At 33.7% G+C, this 16,006-nt stretch overlaps 1 protein-coding gene across 4 annotated transcripts in view; it reads left to right on the forward strand.

Annotated features, from left to right (window-relative positions):
* The window catches only part of LOC114331101 (scavenger receptor class B member 1-like), a 475,489-nt gene extending 460,365 nt beyond the window's left edge, over positions 1–15,124 (forward strand). For all 4 annotated transcript variants that reach the window (XM_028280581.2, XM_050652550.1, XM_028280572.2 and 1 more), the window contains one exon: positions 5,523–15,124. In XM_028280581.2, coding sequence (XP_028136382.1) covers positions 5,523–5,927 — 405 coding nt within the window. In that variant the 3' untranslated portion in view covers positions 5,928–15,124. The remainder of the gene's footprint in view (positions 1–5,522) is intronic.
* Positions 15,125–16,006: the final 882 nt, after the last annotated feature.

The raw sequence follows: 16,006 nt of genomic DNA on the forward strand, positions 1-16,006 counted from the left end.
TAATTTTATTAACGTTTCGAAGCCCAAATCGGGTTTCGTTGTCAAAATACAAAATACTACTAAAATAAACAAAAATGTTGTTGCTAAGTAAAAAAATTCTTCTAATAATTTATTTAATCTGACTCATTTATATTGGCAATTCAGACGTATAATATACATTTTAAAGTAGAAGACTTAAAAATGATATCTCCAATATTTATGAGTTGCGTTTCTGGGACGACTTTACTAAAAGATGTTTCATTCGATTACATGAAATCAATCCCAACTCAAGAATATCCGTCACAGAAAAATTATAGCATGTGATCTGTCTTTAAAAAGACAACCAAATGCAACGATGACAGTAAAATTCTCGCGTTAGAGATTCCATAGTAAATCATGAGGGAAAACCAGGAAAAACCTCATGATACTATCCCGACATCGTAAGTATTTGGTCTTACATTTAATTTACTTTCAAAACACTAATACCAAATTCTGACTTTAATATGTTTAAATTATAAATAATATTAATAATACATAGATATACAATAAGTAATACTAAAATATAAAATTTGTACTCGATATACAAACTCGATATGTTATTGAATGGAATAATCGTGGTATTTTCTTTCTATTGACTTCCTCTTTCAGTATGGGTAACCACATCCTACTGCATTCTACCGAGGAATTTGCGACACAATTGGTTTCAATTAGCATAATTAGAGCCGCTTCTTTGATTTTTCTCTTTTTACTATCTGATTCTTTTAGGACTATACTTGAATCTGTCCACTGAACTCTATGTTACTTATCCCATGCGTGTTAACATTATTTGAGACCTATCAAATTCTCTATTTTTAATATAAGGCTGATGTTCACTTATTTTAACGTTTAATGGTCTTGATGTTTCACCTAAATAAAATTTTTCGCATTCACAAAGTATTTTATAAATGCAATTCTTTGTTCTTTCTTGTTCATTGTTAGGTTTAGTTTTAGATAGAATAGATCTCAATGTGTTTGTTGTTTTGAATGTTGTTGAAATGTTGAATTTATTTCCTATTGTTTTAAGTTTCTCGGATAGTCCTTTTATATATGGTATTGATATTTTCCTCGTATTATTTCTTGTGAATGTGTAGGATCCCGTTCTAAGTTGTTCTGTTCCATTCGATCCAATCTTGACAATTCCTTATTTATAAACGATAAACGATAATCATTTTTTTAATAAAACAGATGTTAACAATTGTTTTTCTTCTAAAAATGAATTTTCGTTAGAACAAGTAATTTTGGCTCTATCATATAAGGATTTAATGATTCCCTTTTTAACGCTGATGTTGTGATTTGATTTGTAATTGAGATATCTGTTGGTGTGTGTTGGTTTTCTATACACTTGAGTCTCATATCCAGTATCCTTCTTTGAGACTAAAACATCGAGGAAAGGCAAAGTGTTATTGTATACGTTAATAAAATTATTTTTTCAATTTAATTTTGGCTTATTTCCCATCTAAATAGTTAATCATAATATTGAAGGTCTACAAATTTTGCTTTATTTTATTTACGAAGTAGAATAGAAAATGAGGTTAAAATATTAAAATAAAATCAAACAATTTTTAGTCTTTAATTGTAACCCACAACCAGATGCAGAAATTTTACTCAATGGAGTCCAAGTTAAAAAAGTTCACAAAGTGACATATTTGAGAATTGTCATAACCGATCAACTAGATCCATACATAGAAATTAAACGCAGAATAAAACTAAAACTAAAACTACTTTTAAGGAAATGAAGTCATTTCTTTGCAATAATCATCTTCAGTTTGGAACTAAGACAAAGAATAGTTAAGTGCTATGTTTGGTCTGTATTTTTATTTGGTGCAGAAGTGTGGACACTTAAATTATCGACCATGAACAGAACTCAAGCATTAGAAATGTGAAATGTGGATTCATAGATGGATGCTGAAGATACCTTGGACATTAAGAAAAACTAGGAGGAAATACTAAGGAAGTACTAAGGAGGGCCAACAAAGATGGATTACTGCTAAAGACTGTTAAATATAGGAAAATGTCTTTTAATATAATTAATATAATTTTAGTATAATACCACAACTGATCTTTATGTTGTTCTGAAGCTAGTTCCTTGTGGTATTTTTGTAATTAACTATTCTAAATGGGAAATAAGCCACAATTTAACTAAAAAATGATTTTATTGAAGTCGTCTACTTTAAAATGTATAATTATATATGTCTGAATTGCCGATATAAATGAGTCAGAATTAATTAAATTATTAGAAGAATTTTTACTAAGCAACAACATTTATGTTTAATTTATTAATACAGTAGAACCCCGATTATCCATGTGCGGATTATCCGGGCTGCGAATTATCCGTGTTATGATTTTCTATTACTCAAATACCATTTTTGAGGTTTTATCAAAGTAGCATCACTGTAAATCACTCGACGAAAAGCCTATAACCCCGAGAGGGTAACTCATAATGAAAGATTTATTTTTTCTGTTATCTTTTTATGTTAGGTAAATGTGTATATACTTACTTACATATAGATGTTATAGTCAAAGCCCGAATTTCAGGCACTCCTAGGTTTGACTAGGCAATCCTCAGGTCTGACTGACGGTCTTAGTCAAAGCCCGAAATAAATTATAGTTTCGGCCTTTGACTAGTCAAACCTAGGAGAGACTAAGTTAGTCAGGCAAAGGTCGAAATTTAATTTTATGAAATCGGGGTTTGACTAGTCAAACCCCGATCAGCTATTAAAATGTCGTAATTTGTTAGATTAGGTTTAATAGAACGTCATTTTTTAATTTTAATGTTTATTATTTTCATATTGTCGTAATTAAAATAAAAAAAATATGGCATTTAGAGTTGCACAATACGTTAGACCTTTTACACTTACGTAATTTGAAAGAGCATTTCTTATTGCAGTAGCATTTTATAAATCCTTGTCCTCCAAATTTAGAATCTTTTGTACTAATTTCTCTTAGAGACAGAGACAGCCAACGGCGTAACCAGGATGGCCCTAAGGGGGGGTTACAGGGTCCTAAGGGGGGTTACAAGGCCCTAAGGGGGGGTTACAACTACTGGAAGGTCTCTAGCGGGTATGGTGTTAAGCGTATAGAGCTCAAAGTACATCCCAATGGGGGGGTTATAACCCCCAAAACCCCCCTGGTTACGCATATGGAGACAGCTTAACGTTTGGAACATCTTCAAAATTAGGAAATTTCTCTTTGCATTCTCTTATGTGATTTCTTGAAAAAAGTGTGTTTATTGTTTCGTATTTCGTACCAACTCTATATAAACCGTCAATTGTTTTATCTTGTATGCTACTCAAAATATTTCGAGCATCCTCTTTGACTCTTTCAAAACTGGGTATAGGTATTGTAACAGTTTTTCCGATCGAAATTGGAGGGCGTTTTTTCTCACTTAATTGTTTCATAGCATTAGCCTGGGCATGAAGACCTTCAATCGCATTTCCTTTATTTATTTTAATTTTTTCTGCCTGTGCACAACGCATGCTTGAACGCGTGCCAAGGAGATGCTCGAAATATGTTGGGTATCATAAAAAATAAAATAATAAATGACCGTTTATATTAGAGTTGGTACGAAATACGGAACAATAAACACACTTGTTTCAAGAAATCAAATAAGAGAATGCAAAGAGAATTTTCCTAATTTCGAAGACGTTCCAGACGTTAAGCTGTCTCTAAGAGAAATTGGTACAAAAAATTCTAAATTTGGAGGACAAGGATTTATAAAATCCTACTTCAATAAGAAGTGCTCTTCAAAACCATGTAAGTGTAAAAGGTCTAACGTATTGTGCAACTCTAAATGACATAATGCCTCAACATGCGAGAATAAACACTATTTGTTTTTTAAAAATGAATAACCATTTTCAATTTCAATTTTTTATTTTGATTTACATGTTTACTCTGATTGGAGTATGAAGGGAACCATTCTCGTTGGAACTTTACCGCGCTGAGCAGATGGGACGTGAATTATAAATTGTAAAATTCCCTCATCTTCCTTAGTCTCAGCATCCGTTATGGCTTGCAAATTGTAGAAGCCTCGGAGGTGTAACCAGAGAAGGTTCCCATTGTTTTCAGTCTGGTGGGATGTAGGGTAACATTATGTTGTTTTGCATGCCATTAGATTGAAAACTTAGTCTTTTACTATTTGTTTTATTTTAATTACGACAATATAAAAATAATCAACATTACAATTAAAAAATGACGTTCTATTAAACCTAATCTAACAAATTACGGCATTTTAATAGCTGATCGGGTTTTGACTAGTCAAACCCCGATTTCATAAAATTAAATTTCGACCTTTGCCTGACCAACTTAGTCTCTCCTAGGTTTGACTAGTCAAAGGCCGAAACTTTAATTTATTTCGGGCTTTGCCTAAGACCGTCAGTCAGACATGAGGATTGCCTAGTCAAACCTAGGATTGCCTGAAATTCGGGCTTTGACTATAACATAGATAAGGAATCAATGTTCGGATTATCCGTGCTTTTCAATTATCCCTGCCACGTCCGGTCCCAAGAAGCACGGATAATCGGGGTTCTACTGTATTTTGTATTTTGACAACGACGTCTGATTTGTACGTCGAAACGTTAATAATATCATTTTTTAGTTAAATTGTGGCTTATTTCCCATGTAGAATAGTTAACTGTTTTTCAAATGCAAAATAGAGGGACGTAGATGTGTAGAAAGAAAACAAGTATCTTGGTCAAAAAACATTTGAGAATGGACTCAATCAAATGCAGGACAATTATTATGCCATGTTGATGAAGACCGAGAAGCCGTCGCGATAGTGATCGCCTACTTGGGATCATTCTGATATGGCACGTGATGAAGTAGAATTGGATAAGATTCTTTACATATTTAATCAGATCTTATCGAGTTGAATCTAATGAAAATAACACTGCAAAGTATGTTGGTATATTCTTAATCTAAGGAAATGTCTAAGTTTTCAATCTAATAGCACATAAAACAACACCAAAAAATGCTGTTCCATATCCTACCAGACTGAAAACAATGGGAACCTTCTCTGGTAACACCTCCGAGGCTTCTACAATTTGCAAGCCATAACTGATGCTGAGACTAAGGAAGATGAGGGAATTTTACAATTTATAATTCACGTCTTATCTCAGCATCCGTTATGGCTTGCAAATGGTACAAGCGGAGGTGTTACCAGAGAGGTTCCCATTGTTTTCAGTCTGGTAGGATGTGGAACAGCATTTTTTGCAATCCATGACTGCACGCAGGGGTTTGTCCTAGTTGGGTCAGAGAGATCAGCATATGTGCCTCCTGATAAGAGACTAATAAGTTTCGAAACCGGTGGAGGTGCTTGCTGCACTCTCTGATTGAACTGGAATAATGATGCGGCTGTAGTTTCGTGTTGCAACGAAATTGAAAATGGTTATTCATTTTTGATTAAGGAAATGTGTTTAAAATTATTCTGTAAACATCTACTTTTATTTATATTACTATCTCTATCAGTTAAGTTGTCATATTCAATAATTACATTAATTTCATTACAGAGGCTATACAAGTTACCCGAGTTCCTAGCAGTCCGCTTCAGATTGTACCTCAACGTCCTTCCTCTCATAGAGAAATGTATGATGATGATCCTTCTTGGAGGTGGAGTCTTCTTCTTTTTAATTTCCCTGTATAGATTCGTCAAAATAACAAAAGGAAGATCCAAGTACCAAGAACCGTGGATCGAAGATGATCTAGTCTTGAACATCGATAGAAAATTAAGCAGTTACATCCCCGAAAAATCTTCATCGCTAACAGCGAGGGAATTAGAAGTTTACATGGATAGTATGGTACCCCTAACAGATGATATTCACAGAGAACATGAACACAGTCAGAACGAACATGAACACAGTCAGGACGAACATGAACATCATATAACTCATGATCAGAGTGCTCTTGTATACTGATGGAGGAATTCGAGATTCTGATTTTACTGGTGAAAGTTTGTTCACTACGTGCATTGTGATAAAGGCCTCTTCAGTTTTGGGCATGTTTCGTGTACGCTTATTCTAATATTTAAGGGGCTAAAACGTAATAATCTTTTGAAAATGATTTGTACGATTCGGATAGATATAATATAGGTCGAGAAACTCTTTATTTTTTACGAATGTGCTTTTTGACAAGCATTAACAGTAGGTTTTTAAACAATACAAATATTTTGGCAATAAATATCTAATTATTAGGTTAGTAAAAATATGTAGCAAATTATTATAGAACTTAAAATTGTTAAGGGGGTTAGGTATTGTTAACTATTGTTTTTAATTATAGGGAGTGGGATTTTAAATCATCTTCTAGTAATTTAATTATTTATGTATTGCCTGAAGATATTATGCAGTGCATTTTCTCGATACTAGGGATCATAAACCACTTTTATAAAGAAATAATTATGTTTTATATTCCCATATGGTGTTGGTAGTTCTATAATAATAATTGTATAATTACCAAGGGAAACGTACTAATGTTGTACCTACTCAGTGCTAGTGTAGATATGGGAATAAAGAATTTAGAGTCTGACTAAAATTAATACCTCAAGTAAAATAAGGGAACGTAATAATCAGTTAAAATATAGAACATGTTACATTCTTCATATACCACTTGCACTATCTACATTTTATATCCCAAAATAATAATAATAAAAAATATTTGTTTATCTTTTCAAATTACAAATATTCTCTTTTATTATTTGTATAATTTTGCATGCGCTGGAACCAATTGCAAAAGTATTGTTTCGTTGTGTTTGAGTAGGCACTTACGGTGCCTATCTGTTCTGGATGTTAAGGATCAGCATAGCTATCCTAACTTTGCTTGCAGCTATTCGGAATAGTCCATTTTTAGACGTACTGCACCACTTTCTCAGGTTTTGAAGCCAATATATTCCTATTTTTGGTCCTTTCTTTCCAAATACCTTGCCCTGACCAATGAGTTGCAACAAGCGATATCTCCGTTAATTTCTCATAATATGGCCATATTCTACGGCCTTATATTGATGGATATTCTAATTTGCGCTCTTTCATTATGTTAATAATCTTTCATTCCTTGCCTATTCTAAGTAGGACCTCAACATTAATCACACGATCATGCATGAAATTCTTTAAATGCGTCAGTAACATCACATCTCGAATGCCTCTGGTTTTCTTAGAAGCTTCAGATAGGGTCTAGGCCTCTAACCACTCCTTATAATAACGTAAAAAATACAGACATAGCATTTATGATAATAGAGATTTTGATCATCATCATCATTATCTTGGTGCTACAGCCCTTAGAGGGCCTCGACCTTCTCAAGCTTTTTACGCCGTTCTGTTCTGTCCCTTGCTTGCATTTTCCAGTTGCCGACTCCGATCTTCACGGCATCTTGTGTTACCCCGTCCATCCACCTCAACTTTGGTCTACCTCGTCTTCTCATTCCCACGGGTTGAGCTGTTAGAATTTTTTATCATGTTCGATTCAGGGGCCCGGGCTACATGTCCTGCCCACTGCAGGCGCTTTCTCTTGATTACAGTGATAATATCTTTTCCACCAAACGTATGCTTGTAGATATTCTGCAGTTCAAAGTTATATCTACGCCTCCATATTCCGTTCTCACAGACTGCTCCGAATATAATGCGTAGCACTTTTCTTTCAAAAATCGATAGAGCGGATTCATCTGTTTTAGTTAGCGTCCATGCCTCTGATCCATATGTGAGAACGGGGACTATCAATATTCTATACAGCCTTATACGAGCTTTTTGAGACAGACGTTTGTTAGATAAGTACTTCGATAGACCATGATAACACTTGTTTGCAATTATTATTCGCCTTTTTATTTCCTCAAATGTGTTATTATTGGGGTTAACCGATTTCCCTAGATATATGAACTCTTTGACCGCTTCGAAGTTTTGGCCAGTAATGATTATATCTGCGTCAATATTCCCAACTCTTGTGTTTGTGGTAATCGCCATGAATTTGGTTTTACTTTGATTTATATATAACCCCATTCGTTCTGCTGCTGCTACTAGATCGGTTAGGATTTCCGCAGTTCTCGCCCTGGTTCTTGTTATAACGTCCACGTCATCTGCATATGCTAGAATTTGGACTGATCCATTAAATATTGTTCCGCTGCTATCTAAATTAGCGTCTCGTAGAACGTTTTCTAAAACTACATTAAAAAGCTGACACGCCAGTGCATCTCCCTTCCTTAACCCCCTATGTATTTCAAATGGGGTTGACAAGTCGTTTTGAATTTTTACTGCTGATAGCATCTTCCCCATTGTCACTTTTATCAAACATATGAGTTTTTTGGAATTCCTAACTCATTCATAGCGTTGTAAAGACTTGGTTTTGAGACACTATCATATGCCGCTTTAAAATCGACAAAGATTTAGTACATATCTATGTTAAAGTCTTGCGCTTTTTCGAGGATCTGTCGTAGTGTAAAGATCTGGTTAATGGTTGAACGTCCACGCCTGAATCCTGCCTGATATTCTCCTAGAAACGCTTCGGTATAAGGCTTCAATCAATAGAGATTTAGATATTAAGTGGTAAATGACTTCTGAAAATAAACCTCATCGTTATGAACGCTGATCTTGCTTTTCCTATGCGTTGGTTTATTTCAGTAGAGTTTTCCCATTGGCTGTTTATGTTGGTAGCAAGGTATGGGTAGCTAGTTACCTTTTTAGTTGGTTGTTGGTTATCGAAAAGCCATATAATCATTTTAAGTGCATTTAAATATGTGAGTAAAATATGGTCACCTATTTCTTTGTCTCTTTTTCAGTTACTTATTTTTCTGCTACTCAGGATATATCCCGTCAAACCAGGTGTCCTCTCAGTTTTCACATCTTGAAGAGCTACAGTTGTTATTTTTTCAGTAGCAGTTTTTTTAAGTTTTTTTATGTTGTTTTATATGCGTGTCTCTAGATAAAGTTACTATTATCATCAACAGCTATTCCATTTATCGTAGGATGTAAACCTCCCTTAGGTGTGTTTATTTATTTCTATTCGCTGTTTTTTACATCCATTAGTGGCCAGGCATTTGATTGATGCCATCCGTCCATCTGGTTTGAGGTCTGCATCTACTTCTCTTACTTGCCCTTGATTTCCATTCAATTATTAGATTTGCCTAACGGTTGTCTTCTATTCTTCATATATGTCCTACCCAGTTCCATTTTAAGTTCCATTTTAACGTGGCAATATTTTGAATTATACACATATGTTATACTTTTGATTGTCTTCTTATTTCTTCATTGGATTATTTGCGATCACTATATGATGAACTTATAGTCATTTTATAAATAAATAACTCTGAAATTTCTATGTACTTTAAAAACAGGAGCAGAAACTCCTAACTGTCATTTTCACTTCATAAATTAAAGATCAACTGGGGTAGTACATTTTCAATGATATTTTTGCTTTATTAAACTTTTCTATAAATTTGCTTTTATTAAGAACATAGTAATGTTTATAAGTTTTGAGTATAACCAATCGCTTATTATTTCTAAGCATTTCGTTATACTGTGAACATGTCATCCATGACAATTACAAAAAAATAATATATATGCTTGATCCCTGGTTAGTGCGGTAAAAGAAATCTACATTATAGTTATAGCACGTAAAGTTAGTTCGAAAAAGCTGGGTATTTATGTTCATAAAATTTTGAGCTTTGTTAAAGCCTTGTTAATATGATACCTCCCGAAAGTACTTAAATGCATTAAAATATCTACCTACTGGATCGTAAACCTGCTTAAAGAAATAAATTAAATATTCATAAGCCTGTACTCTATAAGAGCTCTTAACATGGAGCTATACTGGACTGAGTCAAACGCTTTCTCAAAATCTACAAATATTATTATTAATGCATGTTGTATTCTGGAACTTTATTAAGGATCTAATTAGTAGATGGTCATTCTTCCCGATTACCAAAAACAATAAAAAAATGTACATCATAAAAATCTATTCACTTCATTATCGAGGCTTGACTTTTAATACATTTTGTATTTGGGTCAACTAGAAAATACAAATAAACAATTAGAATATATATACCCAGCTATTAGCAATAATTTTAGTTATCATATTTATTGTGAGCCATTTTAATTCTAGTTGCCATTTTAATAATATAGACACCCATTTGGTGTTTAATGTTGGTTAATATTTTTGGTTATTTATTAAAATATTTAAATTTTAGTATACAGTTGAAATATTTTAACGTATGTGGAACAAAATTATAACATTCGAACTACCATCGAAAATTTGGGTTTAATGTGTAGAAATAAATAGGCCTGGATCCTGCGTATTAAATAAAAGTTGATTAATAACAAGCTGAAAATTTGTTAATAGCTTAACGGTGTCTAGTCGGACAAACTTTGATGTACGGGAACACTGGAATAGGGGAAGTTTTAATTCTGGAACAGATTAAGAATTTGGAACGTCATATTACGAAAACGTCCCATGTATTTTCATTAAACTCTAATGCAAAAATCAAACTGCTATTACTAACCAACATGACTCCTGTCATTTGACATGTTCTTCGTGTTCCACTGATTAAAATGCCCAGTTGGTGATAAACAACAGTCTGATTTTTGCATGAGAGTTTAATGAAATGGTAACAAATCAATTGGAAGTTCTGTCCGACAAAATACATGGAACGTTTTCGTAGTCTGGCGTTACAAATTTTTAACCTGTTCCACAATTAAAACTTTCCCTGTTCCAGTGTTCCCATACATCAAAGTTTGTCCGACTAGACAACGTTAAGCTATTAACAAATTTTCAGCTTGCTATTAATCAACTTTTTTTGGTACGTGGAATCCAGGACTAACAACTCCAACTAACTATGGGAACCAATTATTGTTTAAGGCATTTATATTGGGAACTGTTTATACCTATATGTCTATGGTTACGCTAGTTCAGGCGCGGATCCAAGGGGGGTCAATGGGGTCAATTGCCCCCTCCTTGAGACTTCGCCTGGTGTCGCCTTTTTTTAAGAAAGAGATAATTACGATTTAAAATAAATAGTGAGTTTTGTGTCCTGTTGACAACTGAATAACGGAATGAAACATAAAACAGCATTCCTTCTCCAAAGTACGTGTTCTTGGTCTTACTGTATGGTGCCGAGCCTTGGACTGTGAATAAAATCGATCTACTTACATAAATCGCCTTGAGGCTTTCGAAATGTGGTTCCATAGAAGAATTTTAAAAGTATCTTGGGTGAAGAAGATTTGAAACTCCACAATACTAGAACGTCTCAGCAAGACGACGTATTGAGATGTATTGAGAAGTTTCAAATATAGATTTCAAACGCAGTCCAGGACGAAAAAGCACTTCGTGGTTGATTTAGGGTGGCAGTGAATAAAATTAAGATAGTAACCAACGTTCTGAAAGGACATGGTACATAAAGAAAAATAAAGTATAAGCCGATACCGAAAAAGAATCCTGCGTAAGCGAGTGACGAGAAAATTTTTAGTTCATTGCCCCCTCCTTGCAAGGTGGCTGGATCCGCCGTTGCGCTAGTTATTGGGAGAAACCGTTATACGGGGAAAAGATAAAAATAGGAAACAAGTGAAAGATTAAACATAATATTTAGTTGATAAAATAATTGAGCGCCAACTATTTTTAAAAGATAAATAATAAACCAAAACCGAAAGATAACAAATGAATAAAATCAACAGAAATTGTAATAAATAATTATTTGTAAAATTTATGATAATTCTTAGGATTATCCTAGTAGAATAAATAATTTTTTATTTCAATATTTTTAGATCATGGGCTTTAACAATATTATTTTCATTATAATTAAAACTAACCAAAAATATTATAACAACAAAAAACACCCCGATTGTAGTGTAGGAATAACCTTATGATTTATTTATTTTTGTGATAATATTTAACCTCTGAGAATTATCTTGAGATAATAATATAGATAAGTGTTTTATATTTGCAGAAAGAAAATAATAATTCTTATGTAATGTTGTTACAGTAACAGCAATCTCCATGTCCGATTTACTATCCTATTTTGTCAATTTCTTTCAATGTAGTTTTTGACATCACGTAAAAACATGTCATTAACACTAGCAAAACGAAGCTAGGACAAATAATCCCCAGACAAATAATCCCGGACGAAAAATTCCCAAAAATTATCCCTGGACAAAAAATCCCCAGACAAAATATCCCCACAAATAATCCCCGGATAAAAAATCCCCACAAAAAATCCCTGACAAATAATCCCCACAAATTTTTTTGTACCAAATATCCCCACAAAATATCCCGGTCAAAAAATCCCCAAGAAATATTTGCTGCCGAATAGTTCTCTAAAAGTTTTCCCGTGAATTTCCCCATCGCCATGAAACCTCCTTTCGGCACGAAAATAATGATTAGCAATTAAAAATAAGCATGAATTGTAATTTCGATTACCAAATTTCGAATTCGAATTGTGAGTTTTTTGGCTGTGGGGGTCATATTGTAATTATTCGTTTAAATCTTTTGCTCACTCTGCTTTGAATAACTCTGTTCAAAACATTGCCTCTTCGAGATCATAACTGCTTGTCCTGAAAACTAGAATCTTGATTGTAATGCAAAAAAACCTGTTCCTTTTTGTAAATTTAACGTCAAAAATATTTATTCATCATCATCATCAATGGCGTTATAACTCTTCGAGAATCTTTGCCGAGCTTACTATTGCCTTCCAAGTTTGTCGGTCGTGTGCCACTATTTCCCACTGTGTCACTCCCATTTTCTCCAGATCTTCTCTGACTGCATCTTTCCATATGTTTCTGTCTAGACTTTCTCCTATCTGGCCTGTCCCCGAGCAGCTAATTTTTTATGGATGCACTTCTTCTTCTTATGGTGCCTATGCGTTACGGATGTTGGACACTAACATGGCTATTCTGACTTTGTTGACTGCTGCCCTGAAAAGTCCGGTAGTGGTTAAGTTAAACCATTTTCGCAGGTTATGCAGCCAGGATATTCTTCTTCGTCCTGGACCTCTTTTCCCATGCACTTTACCTTGAAGTATGGTCCGAAGTAGGTCATATCGTTGTTCATTGCGCATTATATGGCCCAGGTATTCCAGTTTGCGACGTTTTATGGTTACGACTATTTCGCGCTCTTTACCCATTCTATGTAGAACTTCTTCGTTGGTAACTCTGTCTATCCAGGAAATCCTCAACATGCGTCTATAGCACCACATCTCAAATGCTTAGAGTCTCTTCAGTGATACTTCAGTTAAGGTCCATGAATCCACGCCATATAAAATAACGGAGAATACGTAGCATTTTACTAATCGAACTTTTATTTCCAATTTTATATCGTGGCTGTTAAAGATTTTTTTCATTTTGACGAAAGCTGATCTTGCCTTCTCGATCCTTATCTTAATTTCCGTCGATTGGTCCCACTGTTCATTTAAGTTTGCACCCAAATAGCAAAAGTTGGTGATTTGTATTATAGGTTGTTGGTTAACTAGTAATTGGCCAGGTGGTATCCTATTTTTGCTTATAACCATGTATTTGGTTTTTTTGATGTTAAAATCAAGCCCAAACTTGCTTCTTACTTCTGCCACCCTGGAGACAAGTGTCTGTAGACCTTCAAGACTGTCTGCAAACATGACAGTATCATCAGCGTATCTTATGTTGTTCAATCGTTCTCCATTTATAAGTATTCCCTCGTCTATGTCCGTTAGTGCTAGGTTCATAATGTGCTCTGAATATGTATTGAACAATAATGGGGACCATATACATCCCTGTCGCACATCTCTTTTTATCTTTATGTCGTCTGTTACCTGATCCCCTACTCTAACAGCTGCAGTTTGTTCGTAATAGATATTGTTTATTATACGGCGATCTGTGCTGTCTAGACCAATTGAATTTAATATTTTCATCAGTTCGTCATGTTTTATTCTATCGAACGCTTTCTGGTAATCAACAAAACACACATATGTATCATAATTCACGTCTCTACATCTTTGAAAGAGAACTTGTATTGCAAAAAGTGCCTCTCTCGAGTACCCAATGCATCCCTGAAGCCGAATTGTGTGTTTGTCATGTGTTCTTCACACTTTTTATATATTCTTTTATGTATAATTTTTAAAAAAGTTTTCAGGAGATGGCTCATAAGGCTTATTATTCGATAATCTTCACATTTTTTTGCATTGGGTTTTTTAGGGATTGTTATAAAAGTTGATCTTAGCCAATATTGTGGTATTTTTCCACTTTGGTATATATTGTTGAAGATCAAGTCTTTTTACTTCGTCTTTATCCATAATTTTCAAAAATTCTGAGTAGAACTCATCTGGTCCTGCGGCATTTCCCTCCTTAATATTGTTTATAGCAGCTTATATAGCTCTTCTCTTCATAGATGCACACAGATGCTTAATTGCGTTTTTTAAAAACCGGATATCGAATAATTATGCTTATAAGTTTGTTCCCAAAAGCTCCAAAAAAGTAAAAATACTCGAAAAGCTTTGTATAACTTTCCTCGCGATGAGTGGTTCTGGCATTGGAATTGAAATTAGTGGAAATTTCAATTGTTTTGATGCATACAAAATCTCGTACTCTCATGCACTGAGCATGAATCATGAAAATCATATCAGCTCTCATGCACTCAGGCTGAAAAACATTTGCGCCGATTGCATTCACGGAAAAACTATTAGAGAACTATTAATTCGGCAGCAAAATATTTCTTGGGGATTTTATGTCCGGGATTTTTTGTGGGGATTTTTTGTCCGGGGATTATTTTGTCCGGGGATTATTTGTAGGGATTAGTTGTGGGGATTTTTTGTCTGGGGAATTTTTGTCCAGGGATAATTTGTGGGGATTTTTTGTCGGGGATTATTTGTCCGGGGATTATTTGTCCGGACCCCGGCAAGACATAGGCATTTATTCATTTACTTTAGGCATAGACATACATTCATTTATTTTAAGAACTAGTATACCTACTCAAGATACTTCCATTTTCAGCATTCCTTCTATTTATGAAACCCGGAAATAGTTTTGACGCGTTCTAATAAGTCAATATCTATTTTTAATTGTGATATTATTAATAAGACAATAATTTTTAATATTCATTTTTTGAAACACAATCAACTTTCTTTGTAGCTGTTCAGCTTTTAGTGTAATCATTTTAATAAAATAATTAAACTGAATCTCTGTTTTGTTTCGTTATTAATGCGTAGTAGCCCAATAAAATAAAATAAAACCAAAATGTAATTCCATAAAGGTTGGAATAAATTTACAGTAGAACCCCGGTCAACCGAAATCGGGTTAGCCGGAACCAGGGTCAACCGGAACGTAAATATTAAGTTGTTCATTTTATACAGTACATGCTCTAGTAGCCTACTATGTATTTACCAATCCATTGTTGTATTTCAAATATTTTGTATAGCTGTAATAAAATACTGTTTTACTGTACTGTACATACTACAGTATATATAGACATTGTTTGTAAATTCATTTTCCCTATACCCCGTATTATTAGGCAATTTTTAGCATATGACGGCTAAACCGAAAAATTGGTTATCCGAAACGGCTCCCCCCCCTTTATTTCGGTTAACCGGGGTTCTACTGTATTAAAGTTTAGGTCAAAACAAAAGATATTTTCAAGAAAATATATGATTCATATGAGGGGATCTTTGTTTAAATAATTAAAAATTGGTAATTTTTGCAAAAAATTTACTTTTTTAACTGCTGCGGCAATGCTTGTTTTTATTAATGATTTTACAATTTTTTTCTGCAAAGATGAAGAAACAGTCTTTTATATGAGACTTACTAAATTAAATTTGACCCTTAATTTATTTAAATAATTGTAAATCAAAATTGAAGAACAAATTTTCAAAAAAATAATATTTGCCATATAAATAAGCGCTACAAAATATTTTGTTTTACAGAAAAATTTGCACTATAAATTGACAAAAAAATTGGTTGATAAATATTGAGTAGTTTATGAGATATTTAATTTGTTTATAAAAAATTACCATTTTTTCAATTGCAAAAACGCGGTTGTTACCGATAGAGTATACAAGTTTTAA

Source organism: Diabrotica virgifera, chromosome 5 (genome assembly GCF_917563875.1).
Source record: "Diabrotica virgifera virgifera chromosome 5, PGI_DIABVI_V3a".
In the NCBI taxonomy this organism is placed as follows: domain Eukaryota; kingdom Metazoa; phylum Arthropoda; class Insecta; order Coleoptera; family Chrysomelidae; genus Diabrotica; species Diabrotica virgifera.